Source organism: Folsomia candida, unplaced genomic scaffold (genome assembly GCF_002217175.1).
Source record: "Folsomia candida strain VU population unplaced genomic scaffold, ASM221717v1 Fcan01_Sc006, whole genome shotgun sequence".
NCBI lineage: Eukaryota > Metazoa > Arthropoda > Collembola > Entomobryomorpha > Isotomidae > Folsomia > Folsomia candida.
The window spans coordinates 6,127,985-6,147,172 of record NW_019091198.1 but is presented as its reverse complement, the minus strand read 5'-3'; the positions used below and the strand labels follow the sequence as shown (position 1 = coordinate 6,147,172).

Here is a 19,188-nt window from a genome sequence, read left to right as displayed (position 1 = left end):
GTTATTATAATATTTTTTTGTACTTTCGTTTCATAATTTTCCATCCATCCATCCACAAAGTTATTCCGGTGGATGGTAAATAATTCTTAATATATTTCATGGAGGGAGATAAGTAGGCGTTTCTGGGCAAAGGGAAGAATTTTAAAGGAATGAGGTCTGTTCTTCTAATAATAAATGTCCCATCACGTCCCCCTCATGTGTGTGTGTGAGCTTCTTATGTTCGTTCATCGTCTTCCCCATTATTTGGCAGATGACCCTGCGACCCGAAGTACAAACGGGGCTGCTGCATACATTACAAAAGTCCCTCGTAGCATGGTCCAGGTACATATTGTCCTCTTCTCCTGGCTGAATGGGGCCACATGGGCGGTCACATCTCTTCTCGATTTACATCAAATTACTCCTTTACAAAAACTACCACCTGTCAATTATACTTCTTTCGCATCCGCCGTTGCTGGTTCCTTCATCGGAGTCGTCTCATGTAGCTGGCACGTCGTATCGCCTTTATTTTATTATTTGGATAGTGTGTGTCCATTCTATGCAAGGGAGAGGTTTACCAAAAAAATCTCATCTGGGGAATCTTTTTCGGAGAGAATGTCGTCCACACCACTTTTTTCCAAGCCAAGCCATCCAATCCGAATGCCAAAGTCAATAGAGCACACAGAAAAACTTTACTGGATGAGACTGAGAGTTAAAAATTGAGCTAAATAGTAAATAAGAGAGATATAAACATATCTAGACGTGGTGCTTATATACGAGAAGTGGTGTACGGAACGAAGAAGGTATTACGTGAGAATGGAAGATATTGTTCCAAAGTTTGATTCCGGATGGATTATGACGCGGGCCGTCGAGTAGAATGGCCATCGGTTGATTGATATGGCCAAGAAAAAGTTGCGGTTTTATCGGATTACGGATGGAGGGACTGTCACATCCCCCTCCTCCTCTGATCCGTTTCGCTCAATTAAAGAGCATTAGACGGCACCAGATTAGCCTGTCGTGTCCAATTCAACCCAAGGAACTGGACAATCAACAAGTTAGCTTTTTTCCATTGCATGTCCACCTCGGATCGCGTGAGGGTCATCTCACAAATCACTCCCGTGTCATAACCACACCCACAATTTGTTCATCAATCACGGGGAAGTGCTAGTTTATTTCAATTTCGCCTCACGAACGAGAAGAAGCCGCTAAATGCTCATACAAGTTTGCGGAATATGTGTGTGTACATATACACTATTGTCTAAATAGGTATTAATACACGTAGGTATCTGAATCTGCACTTTGCGGTCGTGGGAACAGAAGCCGACCAACAACGGGATTTTTACTTCTTCTGCCTTTTGTTGCTATCCTGCTCACTATGAACTTACGCTCGTGTTTATATGCGTTCACACATTAAGGATTTTCGCACGTTTTTTGAACCATTTCCCTTCAAAGTTGAAAACCAGAGAGAACGTCTTCTTCCTCTTCGTCTTGTGTTTTGCCCACTAAAGTTTATTAGCTTATATAATGGTGGTCGTATTATGCATGTTGTGGCATTTGGTGGTGGGAAGTGAGAATGGTCTTACTTACGACATGCCTTCTATGCCATGTATATTGAGATGTAACCGTAATAATAATAGCTGCCCCAGAGAAAACGAACCCTTGACAGCTGGATACTGACCAATTACACACTGATTTCCCCCATTGTGAGATTTTCGGCTTTGTCCTTGCACTGACCATTGTCCAGCCTTGACCACCCCCACGGAGGCGTGAGTGACGTCAGGCCCACTATTCACCTGATTTATAACCACCACCAAGCTCAATTCATAATAATTTTATGGCTATCCCCTTTCATCCTGATTTGAAAAGTACCTTCTCGTTGCTTAATTTCTTGGTTCGTTGGTTCAGTCCATGGAACTTGAATGGTCATTTAGCAACCTTTGCCAAATTAGGTTTGCTTTATCTGACTCGCAAAAAATGCGTTGTTATTTCCTCGACAATGGTTAGAATTGGTTTAGCAAATCGCAAATCAAGGATCCATGTCGGGATTCAGCATTATGTGCCTGAAATAATTCGGCCTTGGACTTGAAGGTATTATTTATCACTCGGCTGTACTGACCTACCTTGTCACAATATACACGTGTTTACTAACGAAGAACAAGTTGCACTAATGAAGTTTTAACTCGAGTTTGAGGTTCGTAAAAATGTCAACCTGTTACGACTCCTCTCCTCTAATAAATTACAAAAGGGTTCAAGAAGGGAAATACGAGAGAGAGAACTAGCCAGTGTGTGTACTAGATATTTTGTGCATGTCCATAACCCGGGCATCATCGCATCGCATTATTGTTATTATTATTATGTGATGGACAGAGAAGGAGGACCACACGCTGTGAATTTTTATGACGGAGGGGGCCAGCAGGGGGGCATTGTCCATTCCGTCTTTGCATATTCGGAGAGAGAGCAGTGTCCAATGGGATGTGACATCATGTGGTCTGCCACCCGACAGGGCTTTGAGTTCCAAAAGTACCCATTTCCGGTGAACAAATCTAATAAAAATATCCATTCCATTCAAATTATTCAAATTCTCGTCAACGTAAATGTCAGTCTCGGTGCCAAAAATAACCCAGGGGATCCCATTCACTCATATCTTGCATTCATTGTTACTTTGTGATGATAAAAGACCAACGAAACTTTTCACTCTGGTCGGTCATCCTCTCCTCATTTCTGTTCTGCACTTGCATTTACATATCGCTGCTCATCTCTGATGATGAACTGGACACTGGAATTTATTTTTACAAGAGTAATCTTCTAACCATACGATGAGCGTCTTTTGTGCTGGTGGATAAGAAGACAGTGATATTGCTTGTTCTTCCTTCTGTAAACGAACGTCGGGGTGATGGTTGTTGGACATTTCAGTCAAAATGGATCAGTTGCGTTATTATTAAGGAGAGAAAACGAGATTTCGGTTGTGCTGTTAAATGAAGACAAATGAATCTCGCGTTGTCTGAGAGCGGAAGAGGAGCAGCCGAGCTAAGGCTGCTGGAGGAGAGAGTAGCTCTACTACTGGGGAAAATATACGTATGCCGACCGACCACAACAGTTAATAGTGGAAAACTATAAAGGATCCCTTCACGAATGAGACTGGCATTGTTCTCCGAGTTGTAAGATGCGGTGTAGAACACGCATTTTAATTCCTCCTCGTGCAGTATTGATCGCAAGAAGAGATGCAGATGGATGGCACAACTTGTATCATTACACGCTGCAAGAGCCGGGTTTCATAATAATACATTTCCCATTGTTCCCAAAGCTTTTAGAGTTTTAGGGAATGAATTGATAGAAAATGCAATGTCGCTCCTTGATCCTTATTCTTTCTCCTTCTGTTCGAATGAGTGATTGACCAACGGTAAAAATGCAAAATTGTCCCTATATTTATACCAGCGTCATGATGGCCAAACAATGTTTATATTTATTATTTATTGGAATTTTTTGTCCAGGGAGAGAGAGAGATATGTAGAGAGAGAGAGAGAATTTGTGAATAAATGGACCCTTAAAAAGGGTCTTTTTTTGGTTTGGCTGGGCAGTGAATGTGTCAGAAATTATGAGTGGTCCGTTCAAACGTCCGTTGATGACATTTGACTTTTTGGGCATAATAATAATGGTGATGGATGCATCTGCTGGCCTGTCCATCGGATCTGCTGGACAATGGAAGCATTCACCCGTAGCACGGATTTGAGCCTCAAACTCCGTTTTTTGACATAGCAGTGACTTGCATAAAATATCCAGAGGGAACAAAACGTCCCTTTGACACCATCAGACCCGCCCTGACCTACCGAACACAATGTTTTTTGGCCCAGTTTTTCTCGACCCACCGAAATATACAGTCATTATGCGATATTATTGAATGACACTTTTTCTCCCTTCTCAATCAAATAATATTCCACATTATTTTATTTAGTATTCCCTACTTTTCATAAATCCTCCTCCTGCAAAATGAATGACCCAACAAACAACAAGGTTCCCACTACGGCAGGCTCCTCATGCAGTAATGTTACGTGTCCGTTATGCAAACCATTGTCAGTGTTGTTGCAAACTTATGGTTCCAACAATACATATGCGTACATATCTCCAACCATTAGGTACGCGTACGTACATATTTCCTCCAACTTTTTGTAATGCTAAGGGTTGATTTGTCTGGTTGCTGAATGTTTTACTCGTAGGGCGAAGATAACATCCACATTCAAAGTTAATGTTATAAATGTATTAGGAGCTGGACTAATGTCCAAGTTATTAAATTTGAGCATGTGACAGTCGGTAGCAAGTATAAACATAATGAAATTAGGGCACATAAAACTCGAAAAATTCTGCCATGAAATTGAGCCTCCTTGAATCAATGAACATGAATAGAATTGAAATCCGGAGGTAATGAAATGAACGAAAAAGTTTCACAAATAAAATCCGTTTCAATGGCTGAATCCGAAAAAGTGACCATTTACGGAAGGGAACATTGTGTAGTGACTTTGTGGTGATGGATTTAATCAGATTGGGTTTCCAATCAGGGACATCTGGGCCACTCGAGGGAATTTGGATTTTAAACTTTTGAACACGAACGAGCACAGGCTTAAAAAGTGAAATGTCATCCTCATTTCCCTCAAGTGGCCGAGAAATGCACTGCCTCATTGAGTGGCTAGTATTGAAAGCGTGGAGAGTTTCATGCATGTCAACCGTCCGCTGCTCTCTTCATATTCTCTCAAACTTACTTATTAAATGACAAAGTCCTTAATGGCGAGGATGATGAAACTTTAACCCATTAATATTGTCAGTATCGAACTCTGTCGTCTACACACTACGCTTCAGTGTCAAACAACTGCGTTGGATATGCACACACAAAAATGTAATCTGTTCTTTCCCCATAAAATGTTGAGTCTCATGTCCTTCTGCTGAGAGAAGTATGCAGGAATACCCTGTGTTCCTGCTATTAATCATTCATCGTGGACACTTCTTGCAAGCCTTTCCTCCCTCGGAAAAAAGTCCGGCCTGTATAATGTACAAGTCTGTCTGTAATTACCCAGTATCGGGCAGCATTTGGTTTTTTGTTGGTATCTCGGATCTTGTGGGGAGAGAGAGAATTACGAATTGTGAAGTGGGTGGAATAGATGATGACGACGAAGACGACGGGCTTTTAAGAGCTTTAAATTATCAGAGTGGTTGAGGACAATGGACACAGAGAGACACACACAATGGGGAAGGTGGAGGTGGGATGGAAAAAATGTTGCTACTTTGCATGAAAAAGAAATCGATATACAGATTTCATCTGGACGTTGTGAATATCAACGAGTCGTGTGCGGAAGTGCATCACCATCCACCCATCCACGGCCACACTATTTTTTTACCACCACTACTCCGTACACACACTATGCAATATTATTCCTCCTTCACATTTATTTGCCCAGAAATCAACGGCAAGTCAACTACTGAAATTGATGAAGGCATACAAAAGTGATTTTTTGGAGGAGTTCAAGACTTGAAGTGAGTTTTATTTCACTGGGTAAAATGTGCATTGTTTGGATCGTATGAATTTAAACTTCAAGGTTGGGAAAATTGTATCCAACACTTTGCACTTGACTTGTGAATGCCTTGTGGGAGTTGCCTAAAGTGTTCCTGAGTTGTGCAATTTAAGAAAAGTGTCAATTTTCCCCCTGTAGCGTTGCCCGAGAAAAAGTGCATCCATCTGCATATGCTGGTGAGATGTAGGAGGAATAAACTTGTTTTAAGTAGGAAAGTGAACCCTACTCGTGTGTATGGACATGGACACTGTGCGTACATATGTATGTCCACACGCGGGTGGGACAGTATGACCAATGGAGATTTTTTGCAGTTGATCGGATAAACTTGACAATGCTGGTTACTGGTTGTGTGAGAGAGAGGAAAGTGAAAGTCGAGGATGGATTTTGACAAGTCAACTCAGGTCCAATTTGGTGGTTGACACATTCATGAGGCTGCCGGGCTGCTGGGGGAGACAGATGGACGTCTGATATGAGAGAATTTATTTATTTATTTGTTGTCTATGAAAACGGCCTGTGGCCATCAATATTTCCATATCGGATAATATTGACAATCTTCTTGAATCTTCTCCATCACCCGTGTCAATCTTGCCAATATCGTATATTTACATATTAACAAGGCGCATTAGGTTCTTCATCCAATCGTTAGTTTGGGTCACCACGATTCACCACCATCGTCACTTTTCTCTTTCTTTCCTATTCTTTTTTTCCTGTAATGACAAGCCCCCACTACCAAATCCTCACTTGGAAGATAACGTAACTCAATGTCAACTTTGTCTATTTTCAGTGGACCATTCCATCGGTTCTGTTCACGGCCCCGGAGATATCCTCACCTGCGGCGGGTGTAAGAAGCAATTTGGTCTGAGTGACATTGTGCGCTTTATTCAGCACAAGGTTCGCACATGTCCCGCAATCCTGACTGCGAGCAACAGCTCAGATCGCAGGGACAATTCTGCAGTCGCTGCAGCCACCGCGGCGGCCGCGGCGCTGCTAAACAACAATAATTTGGATGCCAAAAACAATCACTCCTCCTCCTCTGCTGCTACCAATCTCTTGGTGGAGAGTCCGAGTTCCTCCACCCCTTGTTCCGAGGACGAAGAAGATGATGATAATGATGACGATCGGCCGGAAAACTATTCCAAAATTCCTAGCAGCAAATGCAGCAACAACAATAATAATAATAACAATAACAGCAACAATGCTAATAACAACAATATTGGAGATAAGCACGGTGGGAGTGACGCGGAAGATGAGGCTGACCATGATAAATCAACAACAGCCGTGGCTAAGATTCCCGTCGTGAAGATTCCTCCTAGCATCTCTGCCCCCATAAATAGTCGCCGGTCGAAAGGTCACCCTCACCAGCACCAGTCAGGGAGTCATCATGACTCTAATCAGCGAAAGGAAGGGGGTGAAGACCCACCGCTGCTGCTACTGACCAACAATAAGTCGGATGCATCGGTCAATACCTCGTCGTCGTCGGGTTCAGGTTCAGGTGAGATTGTTGTTATTAACTCATTATTATTACTAATGCTAATTGCAGGTGGGTAGGAAGTTGTTCAGGTTTGATGGGAACATGTGTATTATTGTGTCCACTTTTTGATTGCGGGACTTCCGGCTCGAGCCCGGTAAATTCCCACGTGGTCAGTGATTATTACCGAGGTGCATATTTTGTCGAGATTGCACAAGTACATTTTTTAACGACGTATGTACATATTTATGCAATAGTGAGAATATAGGCGATAGGATGTTGTGGGGTATACTTCCATAGCTTTGTTATTATAGCAACGCGTGGTGGTCGTGCATATTAGTGAGGAGCAGCTAGTGGTACATAGATGGTTGGTTGGTGGAGGATTGTGCTGGTGTGTGAAGACGGCGTCAATGTGGCATTACATAGCAGGAGTGGGAGCGATCGAGGTGATTAATTTGAATCCGTCGGGTTGATCCCTGAGCGAGGAGTGTGATAAATAGATTTTAAGCTTTCACCCATCCGTGTCTTCACCACGAACAAACCAATCTGCATTTGCTTACTTTTACTTTAAAAATGAAAATGTTTGTTGCTAAGAAGAAAAGTGATCTCGGTTTGTCCGCCCGCTTTCCCATTTAGACAAAGGATGGATGGATCAATAAATCTAAAGTGAAGGTGGGGCTGGCTGGTGGGATGAGGCAAACTCATCTTCTTCAAAGTCTCAGGCTCTCGTTAATATTCAATAAATACGGCGATTCTTCAGGGATTCCATTCCAAGACAATCCTCCGAGTCAAATTACTTTCATGCATGATCGAGTCCCTGTTTTATTTCATTTTATTTCCACCTCCTCCGCCGTCGTCCTTTGTGTCTCCTCATCCTCAGCTTACCGTACACACATTCAAACCATTACAAACACACACTTTTAGTGCGATTATTATTTCAGCTGAGCCTTTCTTTTCAATTTCGCTCCACACACACCCCAAAGACTGGCGGCGTTGTTTTATAAAACAGGCTGCGTATAACATTTTATAATCCTGTCGTCTTGGCTTGAATGCCTTCTTGTTGATGTGGTCACAGACTCTGTCCTCTTCGTGTAATGTACACCTATCTACGTGTCGTATGCATACCTACATCACTAGACGAGAAGCCCTCTCTCTCTCCTCTTTACGAGCAGCAGTTTGGGTGACATTAATGTGGCCGGATGTGGAAGTGACCGTCGTAAAGGGGAAGTGGACTAATGTGGATGCTAATAAGGAAGGGAACTTTTGCACATTTGTACGCAAAGTGCTAATTTGAGATTCTACACCATTCACACTTGGAGCATTTGGTGGCAGCTCGTAATGACCCCTACAACCCTTTCCTTGTTTCAATCTTTGACCCCACCATCTGCTCACAGCTGTCCACGCCGACATATCTCCACACATCACACTTTTTTCATTTTTTGTATTCTCCCCCGGACCTGTCTGCCACCATGGTCGTCGTCGTCGTCGTCATGGTCGTGGTAAGTCGTCGTCGAGTTGTGTGTGGTGGTGTCACTCACATGCTTCACACATACCTGGTGATGGTTGTTGGTGGACCTTATTGCACAATATTATGGGGTGGGAGCCCCTGTGTTGGCGTGTTGAATAATGCATGGGGGCAATAATGACCCAGATGTGGTGATGGTGAGACCAGCTTGGACAGCCATCAACATATCTACTACCATGTACAACTTCATGCTTGATGGTAAAAAAAGTGTGGGCTCATAATATTTGTCCGGGTGGATAAGAAAGGGTTATCTCCTCCTGAATATTTTATTCAACGCTAATGATCGTCTCCAATGAGGGTGATTACTCAAATGGATCCACTTCCTTCCTCGCCTGTTTACTCTTGGTCACTCGCACCACCACCACCACACAGAAATGCATGCTGATGATGATGATGTGGACAATGGCTTTCTCCTCTGTTGCTGTGGCTGGTTTGGGCAGAATATGAATTAGCGTTGGCCACCACGGGAGGGAGTAAAAAATATCCGGGTATTTTACCCGCATGCACTTTTACACTGATCATTATCTACCTGTGTCATAATACACTAATGGGCTTCATGCAAATACCCGAGAGAGAGAGAGAGGAAAAAAAGAAGAGCACACTCACTAATTAAATACACGAGCCAAGCCACCAATATTATTATGTTTTTAGAGACTCGCTGCCTATGTCCATCTCTCTTTTTTCCAGTCGTGGCTTGTAAATATGTATTGAACTCTGAGTTTATGCACAATGAGTCACTGGCTGATTTTTTAAATGAAAATGCCACCCGGTGGGATGGTCGAGCCCATTTTTATATTTCAACCAAGAAATCGGATCTCTCAATGTCCGGTTACTTATATTCACGCACTGTGAACATATTTATATCCATCCCTTCCAATCATCCCCGATCATCATCCTCGCCCCACCAACCAACTCATTTTTTTCTATTGAATTCAAATCTTTAAAAAAAAGTGCATATCTGACCGATTTAAAAAAGGAAGTTTCATTCCGTCCCCGTCACATGGGAACACAATGGAGTACAAAAGAGGGTAAACTACACCACCCGGATGCGCCCAAGATTAAAACTTTTCCCTGATTTATGCCAAATTGCTCACCACGCCATGCATGCATACCAGTCATGCACTCGTCCGAGATATTCCATTCTCTCTCCGGCCTTCTTTTCCATTTGCTTTAATCACTTTGAGAGTTTTGAGAGAAAGAGGAGTCAGTTAGACAATCGAGGAGGTTGCGGAGTGAGACACGAGTGAAGGGACTGCGTGGCTGTCTCTACTTCTTTCCCGTCGTCCAGCTTTCACCACATTATCATCATCATCATCAGGAGCATCATCATCATAGGAGTGCAACCCTTCCTTGTGCGAGCAAGTATCCAGAGCAAGTGAAGAGTGGATGTGACAAGGGAAAGAAGGATGTGAGGTTGCATAAGTAACTCTTCTTCGTCTTCTTGGCGAATTTGAATAATGGATCTGCTTTCTCCTCTCACTCGTCTGAATTTATGAAAAGACACGACTGGACACCAAATGTCAGTTGCTGTCAACGCCAAATTTTTTATGCAAAGCTTACCACCACACGCAGCCCAGCGCCCTGTCTTCCCAGTAAACCAACCAAGTAAAGAAATCCGCATTGACTGACACGTCAGTTGGTCGGTCGGTCGGTCGGTGGGTTGTGTGAGATATTGTCATGGGTGGTTCTTCCTGCTTCTGACCTGAGAGAGAAATTTGCTGTGGCCGGAGCTTAGTTGGATGGCCCGAGGTGGACAAATACAAATGGTGCATGAACCCACGTTTTTTGGTCGTCGCGTCGTCCTCCTAGTTCTCCGCACTTGATCTGATTATGCAATGAGACTAATGGGATTGCCTTATTCTCGTGGGATCCGTTTTTTATTTTACCAGCAGCAGCAGCATCATGAGTCGGCACCTCTGTCCAAGTCCAATTCTCAAGAAATGAGGAAAACAAACAGGGCGATTAATTGTTAGTGCCCTCAGTGATTGTTGTCTCTCCTAAAGCTAGACGAGAGAGGATGCATGACATGGTCCAAAAATCTCTTTTGTTAGCGTTAACCATAGCGTAGATTTATGTTCTCACAATTTATATTATCACAGCTTCTTTTGAGTTTAGGAATTTGGTGAGTATAAGATGTCTGCTTGTAGCCGAATTGTCCGTAACCGAATTTAAAGTGACGACGTGAGCATGTTACGCCAGAAATAGAATTGAAAAGAGTTATTTTGATAAAACTGTGTTAATTGCGCAAGCAAATTAATTAATTACGTAGTGTCAAATTGTTGCTAACAATTGCTGTTGCAACAAGGAAACTGACAGAACTGTTGACAAGCTATTTAGTTTGTGTGATCCACTGCTTTTGTAGATATGTTTGTGAAACAACGAGAATGGGGACTCGCACATCATGTGGATTTAGAGAAACCATGCACGCCTGTTTAGCAAGGGAAAAAGAATTACAAGTTGGCCTCAGTTTTTTTAGCTGACTCGTTGGTCATGTCTCTTCACTAGATTTTTCAAAGTTTTCATGTTTTTTTTATAATTTTCATTTCGGGAATCGACACGTAATAATCAATCGTGCTTTTTGCAAATTTTTGAACTTCATATCTTTCAAACGAGGCGGAGACAATGATTTGAATGGACTGGCAAACTTAATTAAGATTTGAAAATTTCAACCCAGAAGTACAACCCTACGGATTCTTATTTCATACATATGTGTAGTAGCTGTATTATTATTTATTCATTAAATTGTGCAAATAATTGAAGTGCTGGCAAATACGGTCCATTTTAGTTACATTTTATAAACTTTTATTAATAATGATAACAGTACTTTCGTTGGTAATTACATTTTGCAAGGCAATGTAGTGGATAGAAATTAAAAGAGAGATTAAATGAGAGTTTTTTATAGTTGACGTTTACTTCAATCAACAATGCACCCACTCTTCTTCTCGCATTGCGTCTCTCTTTTCTAGTAGTGATTGACAATAAGAGAGTAAAAAAAATGAGAGCATGCTACTAAATGCAATCATCATTTTCCACAATCGTCGTCCAAACAAGGAATTAATTTCCTAAAATTCCTGGAAACACTACTCAGCATATTTTTTAAGGCTAGGGTGCTAACGATCCATAAACATTAATACAATTGACCGCAACAGTTGGGCAAATGAATTATAATTCATGATTACGTCTGATGTCTAAATTTTTTATGAAGGTGTTTGCAAATTGAGATATTCGCACTTTTAAATGCATTTCCTTTTGAATCATAAATGACAGTTTTTCATACGTGGGTGGTGTGAGTGTCCGCATTTTGTTTCTTTTTTTTACTTTGTTTTGGACGAGCACAACGAGTGGGTATCAGAGTTGGGACATCTTCTCCTTGGTCTCCGTCTTGGTCTTCTTCCGGGTGGAATGACTTGCTCATTGGCTTGCTGGAGGGTGTAATAAATACATTCAGTTCCAACTGACTGGTCTTGAACTTTGGTGGAAATGCAGGGTCATTAAATTCAAAGTTCTGAGCTGATGAGCGTCCCCAGGAGAATCCAAATTATCCAACGGAGGACATTGGCCATGTTGTCATAAGTGAAATGTCATCATCATCCGGCCGATGATGCGTGACGTCGTCTTATTCCATCGTCTACTTTCCCGTCTTATAGGTTATAGAGATACCGGGTTGAGAAGTGACCGATAATTCGGTGGTCTCATGGGATCGTCACAGCGTTTTATATTCTCCTCACTCCAATGTGGCTACGCGTCCGTAAAAAATGAAGGCAGAAAGATTTTTTTCCTCCTTCAATCTCCCCACACATGCAGACACACACACTTGCACTTGCACACATTCATAGATAGACAAGGGCACAAAGGGTTATTTATTTATAAGTACTTTTGGACATCCACTATACCGTTTTGATCTGTATTTACTCATCATAATGTCACCATGTCGATCTTACGGTTATACTTTTGGTTTGTGTGCGGTGGTGGTTGTGGGATTCAATCATGTCATGAGTGTCACTGATATCAAGTTGATTCGCATTCGTATGGAAATATATATATTTAAACAGGGTTAAAATCGTGTGCCATAAAATTTCATTTCTTTTGTGATTTTCAGAACCAAATCGAATTGTATGCATCAACTGTCATCAGTCTTGTTCCTCTGCGTGGGCCCTCATTCAACATGTCCAGTCTTCGCATGGAGTCAAAATATGTTCCTCTCCTTCTGGAGGAGATGCTGTAGCTGCCCCCAATTCTGGAAGCAACATTCTCCCGTCCCCGGCTGCTGGACTTGTTCACCCACAATCGTCCTCCCTCCTGCCCACCACCCCAGTAGGACCTTTCTCCAACCCTATGACGACACCGTCACCCTCGTCGTCGTCCTCCTCCAACAACAATAACCATCATCACCATCACCACCACCACAGTCACGGGCATTCCTCCCACCACGGTCAAGGCAGCAGTAATCATGACCTAGGAAAGCAGCGAAGGGAGAGGTCAACAGAACGTTCTCATTCTCGCTCGTCCTCCTCATCTGCTGTTGGTGGAGTTGGACTACTCCCCGGTGTAAATCTTTCCATGGTGTCCCCCAACAACCCCCCACACCCATTGATACCAAATAGTGGGCATCATCATCATCGTGGTAGCGCTGCTGGCTCATTTGGACCAACTCCGCCAGATTTTGGTGGATTGTTAAGGTTTCCATTTCCTCAACCTTTCTGTCTCCCGAGACCCCCGTCCACTGCTTCTAGTCACGACTTCAGGGTGGAACAGTTAGTCAACTCCTCCACGAATAATAGTAATGCCAACAACAACAACAGCAACGCATCCTCATCTGGAACCGTAAACAGGTTAGGCCCCGTAGAACTATTTGGACTTTCGTCCGCGAATCCATTTCTGCCCCCTGCGGCCACTTCTTCCTCATCCTCCACGGCTGCCAATTCACTCACTAACAGTCTGTCTTCCTCCTCTCCGTCTCTCTCTCTGAGTAATCTATTGCTTGATCATCACCACCACCTTCATCACCATCATCTCCATGGAAACCAAAATCTGATTTCTGCCACTAACAATGCTGCCTCCAATAATAATAATAATAATCATAACAACTCTGCTGCTGCCAACTCTGCTTCTTCTTCTACTACCGCCACTACTACTCCTACTACTCCCACTTCTTCTGTCGAATCTATGAATCTGAACCATATTGTCCACCCTCATCACCACCCACTTTTTCTCCACAGTGACTTCAGACCCTTGCCCAATCTCCCTTTTGACCCGAGAACTGCCCTGGATTTGGCTTGTGCAGCAGCAGCAGCCGCAGCAGTGAGAAATTCCAACAATTCTTCTGGCGTGGGGGAACCCATGGACTTTTACTCCCAAAGACTGAGACAACTTGCTGGCGGATCCAGTGTTTCCCCGTCCCCAGGATCACCAGGCTTCTCGAGAAAACCAGTGATGACACCACCCTCCCCACTTTCTCCGGACGATGGTAAGATCATATTCACTGTTTTATGTATTTACGCATTTTCGAGACATGCATGCATTTATTGATTGAAATTGTATCCTATTACTCTACGTACGTACATACGTCTCAAACTTCCCATGGTTTGACATTTTTATTTGATTTTCTGTCTTGCATCTTCAACAGGGAAAGGGAAAATATGCGACAAGTGTGGCAAACGGTTCAGATTCGAAAGCACATTAGTAGCCCATAGAAGAACACACGCCTCTGACGCTCCACACAGATGTCCACAATGCAGCCAAAATTTTACATCCAGTGGTCGGCTACGAAGGCATTTGATTTCTCAACATGGACATCCCATGGATTTAGATGACGCCATCATAAGTGGTCACCCCCGAATAATCACTGGTGGTGTTGGAGTTGAGGATTCTCCAGTGAATGATTGTTCCAGTCCTGTCGCTAGCACACCCACCCCACCAACTTCGGGTATAGGATCCAGTGTATCTGCAGGTACAGGAACCACCTCCTCAGGTCCCAATTCCAGCTCATCAAGTCACCAAGACCTCGGCTTTGAGTCCAATAAGTCAGACTCTGAGCACAACAATAATTCTGCCAATATGATCTCTCCCACTCGGTTGGGAAAATCAAGTTCTGATGATGCAGAGGAGTCACTCAACCTCACCAGCGAGTCTGTTCACAATAACAACACGAAAGAAGAGAAAGAGGACAATCTTCCATATGAAGGGTTAAAATTGAAGCGTTCCTCATCCAGCCCCTTGATGACAAACACCAGCAGTGGTACTGGCAATAACAATAACAACAACAATAATAATGAGAATGGGGATGATAACATGCATCTAAAAGAGAAAGTTGAAAATAACGACGACGAAAAGTCAGGCGACGGATCATCCCTTGATGAAGAAGATAATTATGACGATTACATCGAATCCGATTCGGAACCAGAGCCAGAAGTGAAGCGAAGTCGTAAGGTGGACTCTAATAAAAATTCTGAGCCCGAGGATCTCACTCGACGCCCAGGTAAAGACAAAGAGAACACTGGAAATAATGGTGGTATTGCCGGTGGTGGTGGTGGTGGACTCTCATCCAACTCGAATTCCCTTGTGGGCGAACTTATAGATCGGTTTGGACTCAACAACATTGCACAATACAGTGAAGCTTACAGACAAGCACTCAAAGAATCTCAACTTTACTCTAAACTGATCAAAGGTGGTGGCGGAGATCGATCCACACCCAATGGCTTAAGTCCGAATTCTCCACCCATGGTGCCCGGACTTGGGCCCCCATTTGACCTTCTTCATCCCGGTCAAGGTGCAGGGACTCCCAGCGGACCCATTCAGTTCCCATTTGACCCCGCGAGTGGTGCGTTGGACAAGAGGATGAAGTTGGATTCACCAGAAGGTCTTTATGCTGCCGGCCTCTGGCTCCCACGAGACCATTTGAGTTTCCTCAACGCAACCCCGAGCAGTGGGCTGGACGGTGGTGCTGGTGGGGCGGGCAGTGGGGGTGGTGGTGGTCCCAACAGACCTGAGAGAGAGGGGAGAGAAAAGTCATACAAGTCGGACCGCTTCGAACGTGCGACGAGGGGAGAAAGAGATAGTGGGACCCCATTGTCCAACTCAATGGGGACAATGAAAAAAGAGTCTCGTCGCAACGACACTTGCGAATATTGCGGAAAGGTGTTCAAAAACTGTAGCAATCTCACCGTCCACAGACGGTCTCACACGGGAGAAAAGCCCTACAAATGCGAACTCTGCAGCTATGCTTGTGCCCAGGTAATGACCCTTTAAATTAATTACATTTATAAAAATTGTTGTATCCTGTCATCATCCTCATAAATAGTATGCAGTGGTCATTATTGTGTTTCTTTAGCTGATCCATAATATGTGCTACTTACTTTAAATTTCAGAGTTCCAAATTGACCCGACATATGAAAACTCATGGTCGTCTTGGGAAGGACGTTTATCGCTGCCGTTTTTGCGACATGCCCTTCTCCGTTCCTTCCACGCTTGAAAAACACATGCGAAAATGTGTCGTAAACCAAAACAATCTGGCGGCTGCAGCCGTGGCAGCGTCCGTCAAACTGGAGCTGGGACAACAGTCTTACTCCTCCTCATTGGATCATCAAACGGATGATTCCAACTCGAAAGACACCACCTGACTTTTGCCGTGGGGAACACACTTCCCATTTGGCCTCCTCCCACCATCACATCCCACCCGACTATACTAACATATCCCAAAAACCACAAAACAAACCGCGTAAAATGTTTGAAGATATAATCCTTGTATAGATTTTGTACGCTGAAAGCAATCTTGGTCATGGCTTCGTTTGTACATATTCATATAATTCTTTACTATCATCATTCATACATCATAGTTCATAATATATTTTGAAGATAGGTATAGTTACGGTACGAGCGAGGAATTTGGAACGCTCGTGGTGCTGCAGTAAGCATCATGCACATTTACATATTAATCAATCAACACTGGAAACATATTAGCGGTATAATAAAGCACACCACATCAACCAACAGCACACTATTCTCAATTCAGTTGTTAGAGCACTTCTACTTGGACGGATATCTAAATAGAGATGAATACATAACAAGTAAAAGTAGGCAGACGGACATAATATATCAACACCGTGGACGCGTGTGTGTTGCCTATCGTCGATAACCTTACTCCCACGACTTTGTTGTACAGATAAGAAAGAAAAACGCGCTCCAGTTCTGTAAAGAAATATCATTTAATAAGACGACGCAGTATAGTAATAATAATAATAATAATAATAATTAAAAAAAGTACGTCGTCGGTCATTCATTATTCGTTCGTTCGTTGTCCAATGTCTTCCCGGTTGCATACCAGTTCCAGGTTGTTGTCAGTATTTCCATGCACGAGGCTTTGATGGAGAGAACCGGTGAACAATAATAGTAATAATATTTCTCTTTTAACTTTATATATGGAATTCATGTACTTTTTGATGATGAGACAGTGTACATACATACAAATAGAGTATCCGACTATTTCTGCAAAGAGGAACGGGAGAGAAGGGGAAGGTTGAGACGATGGAGATTTAATTCAACTATTAAACAGGGTTTTACTACACCAAAAATCAATCGCCACATGTTCACTTACTAATATTATTAAGTATCATTAGCCTATTGTAGCAGAGCACGGGAAATTATTAGTTTTAGCAGCAGCAAGATAAGTATGACGACAAATTCATGATTTTAGATGAGTTACATTTTACAGAGAAAATATTTAATAGTGAATTCACAAAATTTTATTATTATTATTACACTTTCTCATATCATTATTTATCGCAACGACCTTTTTAGGAGAATCGAGGACCCAGTCATTTTTACATTTTATAAACATTGACAAAGTTTTTTCGTAATATACTTTTTAATGCAGATTTTAAACGAATACTTGTGTTTTTGGTTTTTCCTGCTCTACATACACACGTGTGTGGAAACTTCATGTTTTATTAATGCAACCATGTGAATTGCATGTGACGAATTTTATGTAATTTACTGCTAATGCAAATTTATTATTGTTTTCTTATAATTGAATTTCATGTTTGAATTGAGTCACACAAGTATTTCTATGAATGTTATTATTTAAGTTTTTTTTAGAAATTTGTTATTTTACGGTCACTTTTTTGCAGGAATGAATGAATGGAGTTCACATAGTCATGTAAAGAAAATTCAAGTTCCTACACTTCTAATTTTCACCCATTTTTTCATTTAATTTTATATCAAAGTTGTTTCTGACACTGGATATTCGTTCGTGGGGGCTGGTTTATATTTCCGATATAAGTTGTGCTATACGGAGTCGTTGATTATAATAATTTATTAGACGCTAAATTACTATTTTATTTATACATGCATCGTTTTTGGTAAAAAATTATGAACATGGAGACACTGCTACTGCCACGAAGGATAGTCATTCGTGTAATCTAATCTAATTTAAGTAGGATTTTGTATCTGGACAGAAACAATTACCGCGTGATTAGTGAACTTAACATATAGTTTTCCCCAGAAATAATCATCCAATCATAAAAAATACCCACTAACGATATACTTGAATTAATTACAGCTCATATGCAGAGTAATAAATTTTAATTGATAAGCCGGTGTTGTAACTTTGGTGTACTTTTAAATAGCTATTTACCTACGTGTGTGATTTCAATAATGTGACTTTTTCATTGGTATACATAACTTTTCTCTTCACTATAATATTCAATAATGCGTATAATTTGCCGTTTACATACAAATACAACTTTTAATCGTGCAGACTTTTTTTTAACAATTATTGTATCACCCACCACCATGCATTCTTTAATATAATTCCGAATTTATGATTTGTCTCCCCGAAGCCAAACGACATAATATGAAATGTACAATAGCTAAATAGATAATTCACTAAACTATACAAGTGATTGTGAATGAGTAATAATAATAATAATCTAAATAATAATGATTGTAATAATAATTATGTCGATAGTTTAGACCGTAGCTCGTACATATTTCGTAATAAGAATATATATAGCGAATTTGCATTGGTACTGATGCTGATTAGTTATACATATAGTGTCATGTTTGAATTGGTAAAGTGATGATCTTAGCCCTTTATACATACTGCTAATGGTAATAACAGGAAGATAATAATTAATTAATCGTTTTCGTACTAACTGGTCCGTTTTGTGGTCACCTCACGAGCACGATCGATCATAAATAAAATCAAGGTGTGCAGATATACAAATCATTGCTTTCCTCTCATTTATTTCATCATCAATTTGATCATCATCATCTTTTCTATTCATCTCAATTTCGTCTTTGCATTATTATTAGAATCCGTCAAAATTACGGCATGTCAATTACGTCCAATGACCCCAGCATTCATTCATTCACACAGTAAATTCCACTTACTTAGGCAAAATTGAATGTGGGGTGGAGTGAGACGGTCAAAACCATGTCTACTTTTACTGCATCCTAAATCTGCATACGCAAATAGAAGGCACGTACCGCACCAAAGAATGTATCAGTTTCCTGAATTTTTAAATTGAGCTCACTAACCAGAGTTTTGAGTGCCTATTAATTACACAAAGTTTGCATGTTTCACAAAAGTGTATAATATTCCTACTCGCTCAACTCGGACCTGTGCAGCTTTTGTGTGGCGTTGCTGTTTGATGTGGAAA

The 19,188-nt window shown here is 41.7% G+C and overlaps 1 protein-coding gene across 2 annotated transcripts in view; it reads left to right on the top strand.

Annotated features, from left to right (window-relative positions):
- The window catches only part of LOC110850985 (transcription factor mef2A), a 41,555-nt gene extending 22,803 nt beyond the window's left edge, over window positions 1–18,752 (top strand). For both annotated transcript variants that reach the window (XM_035852838.1, XM_022098602.2), the window contains 5 exons: window positions 6,322–7,029; window positions 12,630–13,362; window positions 13,750–13,997; window positions 14,157–15,763; window positions 15,898–18,752. In XM_035852838.1, the coding sequence (XP_035708731.1) occupies window positions 6,322–7,029; window positions 12,630–13,362; window positions 13,750–13,997; window positions 14,157–15,763; window positions 15,898–16,149 (3,548 nt within the window). In that variant the 3' untranslated portion in view covers window positions 16,150–18,752. The remainder of the gene's footprint in view (window positions 1–6,321; window positions 7,030–12,629; window positions 13,363–13,749; window positions 13,998–14,156; window positions 15,764–15,897) is intronic.
- Window positions 18,753–19,188: the final 436 nt, after the last annotated feature.